Source organism: Macrotis lagotis, chromosome 3 (genome assembly GCF_037893015.1).
Source record: "Macrotis lagotis isolate mMagLag1 chromosome 3, bilby.v1.9.chrom.fasta, whole genome shotgun sequence".
In the NCBI taxonomy this organism is placed as follows: Eukaryota; Metazoa; Chordata; class Mammalia; order Peramelemorphia; family Peramelidae; genus Macrotis; species Macrotis lagotis.
In genome coordinates, this window is record NC_133660.1 from 173,430,385 (window position 1) to 173,439,520 (window position 9,136).

The following is a 9,136-nucleotide window of genomic DNA, read 5'->3' on the forward strand; positions in this document are numbered from 1 at the left end:
CTATAGCTCACTTACATGGTTGAATTTGTATTTTGCATGTGACCAGATAGATTTATATAGGAATAAACGAGGCCCCACAAATGGCATCATCATGGCATTCCATTGAATTTCTCATAAAGCTTTTTCCATAAAGCCTCCACTTACACTGTCATGGGACTGCTATTTTTCTAGTTTGCTATGAGCTCTCAGTAAGCAGACCCATTTTCTTCTGCAAAGACCAGCTTGTTGTTGTTTGCTTGCTTGTTTTTTTTTCTTTTGTTTTGTTTTGTTTTTATTGTTGTGTGCTTTCTCACAGAATTCATTAGGATGCATTGTACTTCCAACCCGGATTGGTGGATGCCATCAGAGGAGCAAATAAATAAAGTATTCAGTGACGCAGTTGGCCATGCCCGGCAAGGACGAGCTGTGGGAACTTTCCTACATAATGGCAGCTCATATTATGAAGGGATTGAGCATCAGCTTTCACAGGATGAAGTCCTCAATAAAGGTTCCCAGGATGCAGCTGGAGATTGATGGAAATCAGAGGAAATCCATTCCACAGTAGCAGCCAGTCAACTAAAGAATACTGATTGTGAGATGAACTGTTAATATCAATTAGGAGTCCAAAGCATTTCATATTCAGTCATACTTTTGAAACCCTACCTTTTCGCCCTCTTATCCTAGTGCACATATCCCAGATAGAAATTCATTTCAGGGTCAGCTGGGGAAGACATTATGCCTACTACAGACTTTTTAGAGTCATTAATGGAAAACTGAAATTGGTTTCAAATGCTTTATATCTAGACTGTCAGGTGGGGAATATAAGTGGACTTGCAAGAAACCTTTATGAAATCATTAAATGTTGCCATTAAAGTTGGCTATTGATCTCAAAGTAAATGTTGCTCAGTATTCTTTCCATAGGAGAGTGGAGAATTTCACAGTTATTTTAAGGTAAGTGATATTTGAATGAGCAGGACTTATGTAAATTAAATCATTGCTTTAATGTCAACATATTACTTCTTTTTCTTATAATTACTGAACTCCTAATCTCCAACAACTCAGACCAGGCATACATGGCTTTAGTAGGCTATTCCTATACTAGAAAAGTGCAATATTTTTTTAAAAAACAAACATCAAGTCTCAAAATACAGAGAACATAGAATCATCTATATAGACATGGGCTATTTGCAGTCAGTTCACACTCAGTCATTTTTGCTGATATTCCATCATGTTGACTTAGAAGATAGCATATCATCTCTGGAGTTTACAAAAACTGTAATACATTTCTTCCACTCAGCAGAGAATCATTCAAAAGTTATCTTTCAAATGTCTGAAATTACAGATTCATAGAACCATCATTTCAGACACCTTAAATAAGGCTATGTTTATACAATCCCAAAATAATTGGTTTAAAAATGGAAATTTCAATCAGTTGCTTGTCTACAACTGTGCCAAAAATTGGCTTGGCTCATTCTTCTTATTGAATCGAACAGATGTTCTGACGTCATAATAGACAGCGCTTCAATGACATTCAGTTTATTATGCAACAGGATTTTCATCAATTCTCCATAAAACTTGTTTATTTTCTGTCATGAACTGGCTTCACAGCTCTTGTATGTTTGTGTAAAACTTGAAAACTTATATTTATTCCTCCATTTGTTCCATCAACCTTGATGAAAATGTACTGACATGGTTTTTGAAAGCAACAGTGACAACTGTGTCAATGGCATGTCCTCCCTCCATCCATATTTCATCTGTAGAACTATATGTATGGGAAAAAAGTCCTTGAAATCTGTCAATTATAAGAAGTGTTTTATATAAATGCTAAGATAATTAATTATTCCTGAGGGCTTTAAGATCAGATGTCAAATGACACTTCTTTTTTGAGACTATGCCAAACAATTGTATTTCTTTATAGAAAGAGTGGGAAAATGTCAGCTTTTATTGAGTATTAAAGCCATTCATGGGAATGGCTACATGAAAATGATGCTGAGTGAATTTAATATGGGTGTGTTTTGCACACAGTGGGCACTCAATAACCATTTGTCAAGTGAATGAAAATGCCTGTATTTATAAAATATTACCTTGCTGCGTTTTGTCTAAGTAACAAATTGCCCTTTTTCATTCACTTAGTCATTTGTTTGTTCACTCAACAAATACTTATTGAATACCTGCTGTGTGAAAGACAGGGGGGTACTTTCAATAATAGCTTGTTTCTTTTGCTATGATTTATAGCATCATTTCGACAAATCTAAAGTTTAAAATTTATTTTATTGACATTTCTTTAGCTAGTTGTTGCTTAATCTGTTAAAGGGTATGTGCTAGAAAACACATGTCAAAATTGTTTTTGGGACACAGGGGGCCAACAAATTAAAGGAGAGCAACTACAATGTACCGGTGCCTATAAATACCTATGTAGACAGTTGTTGAAGATACCCACATTAGCATCTATCTTCAAAATTCAAGAAGGAAAGATACTTCATAATTTGAAGGGCATTAGGGAATTCTCTTGATTGAAAGGAATGGGACATTTTGTGAGAGACAAATATGTCATTGGAGATCTGATGACTATGGGTTCAGCAGGAGACCAAACTGAAAGTAAAGAGATGTTTATTAGCATTCTAAAAAAACCTGATATTTCACTATTGGCAGCTTTAGTTTCTTAGGGTTCAGCCTGTTTTTCTTTAACCTTTCAAGTTCAGTTGTATTACAAAGCCAATTAGCAGCATTATGCATCATCTTAGGATAGATAAGTAAAGCATTTCACAAGAGAAGAGGGAGAGGAAAAAGAGCAATCAGTCAAAGGAGAAAAAGAGTATTTGACATGCAACTGGAATTATTTATTATTGGAATAAGAAAACATTCCATATTCAAGGGCAGGGAGCAAGTCTAAACAACCAAGCACTTTTACAATTAAGTCCTTTTTACACAGACCTGAAGAGTCTCTTACTCAAGTAAAGCAAGTGATTGGCTTTATCTTTAGTTTGTTATTTTATTTCTCCTTCAATAGGAGTTAGGTTCTTTCTAGTATTAGGTCACCAGGTGTCAGTCCATCAAGATGTTGCAAAATGATTGTGGTTGTTCTTCCTCCACTAGGGCTTATTAACAGATCAGGGCCATCATTGTTTTAAAGATAAAACATTGACCAGGAAAGAAAACAATGATTAGTGCATCTTTCTTTTATTTGAATAAGCTCTATTTCTTTGGCCTAGGGGAGTTGAACATTCCCCTTCACTGTCATTCACAAAACAAATTTGATTTTCTGAAAGAGTGACACTTGTGGCCAGGAAATCTCTCCCATTTTTTTTTTTCTGAGTAAAATGAAAGGATGCACTAAATGATTTCTGATTTGACTGGAAGGTCTTGTGTCTCACTGCTCTTGAATGAAGACAGATTGTTCCAGGGTGACCCCTGAAAAAAAAATCACTATCCTTTGACTTCTACATTTAGTCTGCTTTTTGTTTTCTAACATTTCATATTGGCTCTGGAATGGACTTCCAGGAGCTTCTTTTCCAACCCCCTCCTTTTATATATCGTAAAAATGAGATCTAGAAATATATGGTATGTCCATTGTATCATGTTGGGTTTTTACTGTTTCAGGGGGACCTGAAGTGTTTCAGACTGATCTTCTGACCTTGGCTGCCTCATAACATCTGCTTAGACACTTGACTCAAACAGAAAAACTTGATGGTATTTGAGCATCCCTTTCAATGTTGCTATGTTACTATGACTCTAGGACCTCAAGGCCAGTGATCCCATAGTTTACATTAAGCTATTAAATATGACTCAGATGTTAACTGGTTAAAACATCAAAAATATATAGCTGATACAAATATCATAACCATCATAAAGGTTGTACATATTACTGCTCTAGGGATCTTCAGCTTGGCCTGGAGGTGGTGTTAGTGATTTGTTCTTGTCTTCCCATTCTCCAAAATATAATACTGGCTTCTTTGATTTGGTCATCATAATGTTTGGCAATTTTAGCATTACAACAACTTTCAGGCCCCTTCCACACAGTACTTTGAAACTCTAATGGAGCTGTCATTTCATTATTCTAAGTATTCCTTCCAGCAGAGGAGAATTCATCCCATCTTGGATGATTTTTGTCTATGTTCACACATTTCCTTCAACACAATGAAGATAATCCTCTAGTTCTTTTTATATATGTGTAGGGATGAGGGAGTAACTATAGTCTTCTATCTGGTGTCTTTTTCTTGCCTATATAACCAATCCACTTCCCTTTCTGGGCAAATGTGTCCTTGATGATGGTGAAAGTGCTTTCTAGACCTTTAAGCATTTTATAAACATGCATCATTTATACCACTTCTTTCATACAAGTCATGTTGGCAAAATGCTGCTTCCTACTTACCCCTACCATGTGTCTTTTTATTGTCCTTTAGGTTATTTGTAATGTTGAGTCTTCCAAGATCTTGGTGTCCCATGCATTATTCACAACCATCATACATCACCAGGAAAATCCTAGTGTTGAAGAGATGGCCTTTTGTCTCCCAGATCTCAGGTGGATCCTCACTACTCACACAGCATTATAAATAAATACAACTGAGCTGTACTCTGACCTAATTGGACCACCTCTAAGATAATGTGGTCAGTTTGTGGCCCCACATTTTAGAAGGTTCATCAGAAAGCTATAGAAAACAGAAGGAAGAAGGATGTTGAAGGAAATAGCCAAAAGAGGAATAAGGTCTTCTCTTATTTGGAAAGTTATGGATATAGTGTTAAGTTTCATTGTGCCCTATATTTTTACCTGGGCATCATTCACCTTGTGGGCTGAAGTCATACTGCCATGGATTCAGTTGTTCAGGATCTTGTCAAGAGAAGTAAGAAATCATGGATATCAAAAGCTTTTAAAATTCAAAGAGGACCCAGTATTTTGCAAAATAGGAATGAAAGCCTAGGGATTTACCTGGTCAAATTAGCTAGGTAGTGGCAGAGCCAAGATTAGAACACATCTTCTGAATCTCAGGGTCCAAAAGGCTTTCCATGATAGCACAACTACCTCCCTAATAATTCTAGTAGTTAGCTTTCTGGCCTTTTGACAAAGATGGTTTCAAAATCCATACTACTCTCAGTCTTTCATCTATATAGAAAAATGTCCATACAGATCTCTAAATAGCTCTTTTCTCCTGAAAGTCCTAGGTGTGCTAGGAGACCCTAGAATTTACCATCAAGTTCTTCACTGTAATAGTGACTTCCTCCAGACATATAGCTAAGTCTCTTATTTCATATTTTGTATGCTTCTCTATACTTTAGAGCAGAGGTATCAGAGTGAACTGAACCAGATTAAAAGGTAATTGAGAAATACTTAACACAATAAAAATACAATAGAACATAATGTTAAAATATAGTTTCCTATGTGATCCCATGATCCAATAACATATGAGGGACTGATAATTTTTACCTGATCCTGGATAGCTAAGACATTATCATCAAATCAGATTCGATGATGTTGGAGAATGGTGCCTTTGATGTTGATGGTTATCTGTTGAATATTGAATGTTGACGATTGGCCAGTTTATTCAAGAAACAAACAAAAAAAGATATGTTTATTTCTCCAAAACATGGGCATCAATGCTTCACAGTTTATTGAATAATTGACCTTCCATTTATACTCACTTGCATATTCTAAAAAGTGGTATTTCTCTCTCTATCAGCAAGAGAAAGGACTATGAATGTAGTCAACAGGGGCATCATAACAGTCCAATAAATTGAACAGGCTAGCAATATACATTATAACTAGGTCCTGATCAATGAATAATGAAGCCCACGAAGCAGTCACAGGTATTTAAATTAGCACTTTTTGAAGTTAGAATTATATAAAATAAGGTAACTGGTTCTAGGTCAATAGAAATATGCAGTGCAAATTTGAATAATACAACTTCATGGGATTCCTTATTCACACTAATCAGCCCTGGATATATAAATAGCTCACTGGCTCACTGATAGTAGATAGCGTGTGGTTACTTTTTCAGACAAGTCCATGCTCACTTTCTGCATTTAGAGTCTCATGAAGTATATGCTTTAGGACTTAATCTAAACATCATCAACTACCTCTTTGAGTTTGTTTTAATTTTTAGGGGGAAAACTCAAGTTCCCCACTTGGTGTCATTTAGTGAAAGAAAAATACCATGCTCTCTTCACAGTACAGATCTTCTGTGTAGATTTTGGTGGCACTTAAATTAAAATTTATAGAAATATAATAGAAAATAACTTTGCATATATGATGCAAATCTTGCTGGTGTGTGTTTAATGTGGTTACATTTGCCAACACTGCTTGGTGAAATGTCTTCTAATAGAATGATGGAGTCAGAACGCTACTATAAAAATGTGTCTAAACAGCAGTATGTATCATTGATGATGTATTTTTGTAAACATTGTGATGGTTTCTTTCAAATGTATGAGTATGGGATAAAAAAGTCATTTCACTTGGAGTAATGTTAAAAATATCATGCAGTTGATCATAGACCTCTACAAAGTGACCTGTTTGGGTTGACTATTGGGAAAAGGAGCTTTGCTGTATTTGGTGGTGTGAGGAGAGGTTGACTTTTTCTCTATGTGTGTTTTTCTTAGTCTGTCTCTCTCTCTCTCTCTCTCTGTCTCTCTCTCTCTCTCTCCCTCTCTCCCTCCCCCCACCTCTGTGTTCCCCTCCATCTCTGTAGCTGTCACACACACACACACACACACACACACACAAACACACACAAACACACACAAACACACACAAACACACACAGTAGATACAAGCCTAAATAGCTCAGTTTGGTTCTCTAAAGCATTACATTTGGGGATCTATGTGAAAGTAATGCTAATTATGACTTCTCACTTATTTCCTTCATGATCTCTCATGGCTCGCTAGCATAAGGGCTTATTCATATAGGACAGAATCTCTAAATTATACTGAGTATATGTTATGGTTCCATTTCACAACCTGCCTATCTATAGATAAGTACATAGATCTCTAAATGAACATACCAGTTAATTTGGTAAAATTTTGAAAGACCATTTGGGATCATTCTGAACTATTATACCCAGTAGCTTTAAACTGGGAAAAAACCCAAATAAACAAGCCCTTCCCCCAAGGGAAGCAGTAGTTCAACTGCCTTCCATAGTCTTTCCTTGTCATTGATGAAAAATTCTCAAAGCTCACTTGTCTCCTCAATATTTCTTAATGGGATAAATATTTTATTCACTGTGTTGGGCTCATTACAATTTAATACTTGCATTTTCCTAAGATTCCTTTTGATTCTAAGGTTAAGAGCATGCAAAATAAATTCAGTTCTCACTACTTGGGCAGCTTCTCTGAAAACTGGCAGATCTCTCCACATGGCTTGCAACCTATGTAAAGGTCCAGAGTAGGCCATGAAAAAATTAGAAAATATCTCAAGGAAATAAATGTTAAAAAACAGTGGGCATTCTTATCATCACTTTCTGCACAGTTCAGTTACTACAGGTTCCCCTTTATAACAAACCTAAGCTAGTGAATTGAGGCTCAAAAACATCAAGTTCTTTTAAAAAGACTAGTCAACACTGACAGGAATCAGAAAGAAGTCCCATCATTCCTCTCTCACTTTTCACAATTTCTGATTATTTTAGCCTTAGAATTGACTGGAGTCAGGTTCAGAAAGGAAAGATTTTTCATTGCTTAATGTCACTGTGAGAATTTTCCTGAGGTCTTTGTAGAGGATCAATCTCGATCTCTGATTCTTTCCTATCAGTTCTTTTTGTGTCATTTTGGCTTTGTTTAAATTATGTGGGCAAAATTATGGGTGAGACCTATAGGTGACTCATAAGAGCCCATGTTGGGGGACTTGGGCTTGCCAAAGCTACATGAACTCTGAAGAAAGCTCCTAGGTCATTAGTCCAACCAAACCCTGCACAATTTAAACACTGCCTTGGTCTATCTTCCCTCTCTGTAATTTCATGTAGCAGCCCCAACACTGGTGCCAACATGCCTTTACTCAATTTTTTAAGACAAATACTTGTGGAGAAACTGTGATAAAACCATTGATCCTAATATTTTTATTGTTAACAGTGTAGTTATTTCTCTATGAATAATTTCTATTTGATTGTACTGTGTAGTGTAAATGCCCATTAGGGATAGGTAAATTCCAGGTACCGTAATGCAAGTGCATAGTATAATATAGACTAGAAAGGGGTTTTTTTGTGAGCAATTTCTATAGAAAGTAAGAGTTGTTTTCTATGTGTTGCATATTTCTTTCAGTAATTTAAAAATGTTATAACACTTTTTTAAATCTCCAATATTTTTAATTACAAAAGACATTTGTTACTAGAGTTTGCTATTTCAGGTGTTTCTCTCTAATTTGAATATTGATTTGATTACCTCACAAACCTCTAGAATGCCATGTGTTCTGTTGGGAAAAAAAATGCACAATAAATGTCAAGACTGTGGTTAGTGTTTTAGCTTTCTTTTAAAACTTCATATAATTCTCCAAACTATATTTACCATTTAACTTGTCTGTGGAAGAATCTTTTTGTTCCTTTGCATAAAGTATATATATATATATATATATATATATATATATATATATATATATTTCTTGTTGTGACTGGAGCACTCTTCTCTTACTCATGAGGTCCCCAGAAATACTACTTAAGGTTCAAGGTACTCTGACAGTGCAGTCTACTCAAAATGGTGGCTCAGAAGTCTTTACTTGTTTGTTTACATTTTCTACATTAGCCAGAGGATACAATTACTCAAAGCAAAAATATTTAATGAAATACTAAGCTCTGCAATAGAATATCCTTGCCCTCTCTACAAACCTAGATTGTACTCCTCCACAAATGTACACATCAAGCAATAGGGAGAAGAGAGAATACAAAGGTATCACTTGTGGGGACCCATATAGGGAAGAATGTATCTAGCGAAACTCACATGTCAGATGCTGTGGGGCCAATGATGCCTTCTGGTGACATCCTACTGACCTTCCTGGATATCTGCTCCCCACTGTGTGTGTGTGTGTGTGTGTGTGTGTGTGTGTGTGTGTGTGTGAGAGAGAGAGAGAGAGAGAGAGAGAGAGAGAGAGAGATCTGCAATGGGTAGGTGGCCTTGCTGGCCTCATGCTAGGTACAGTGCTTCCATTGTTCCTGTGGTACACTGGCCCAGTGGTGATCTCTA

The 9,136-nt window shown here is 36.1% G+C and overlaps 1 protein-coding gene across 2 annotated transcripts in view; it reads left to right on the forward strand.

The window, feature by feature from the left end:
• Positions 1-8,403, forward strand: part of BEND4 (BEN domain containing 4) — a 49,260-nt gene extending 40,857 nt beyond the window's left edge. The window contains exon 5 of one of the 2 annotated variants that reach the window (XM_074229530.1): positions 296-8,403. In XM_074229530.1, coding sequence (XP_074085631.1) covers positions 296-513 — 218 coding nt within the window. In that variant the 3' untranslated portion in view covers positions 514-8,403. The remainder of the gene's footprint in view (positions 1-295) is intronic. The other variant, XM_074229531.1, reaches the window with a different exon arrangement.
• Positions 8,404-9,136: the final 733 nt, after the last annotated feature.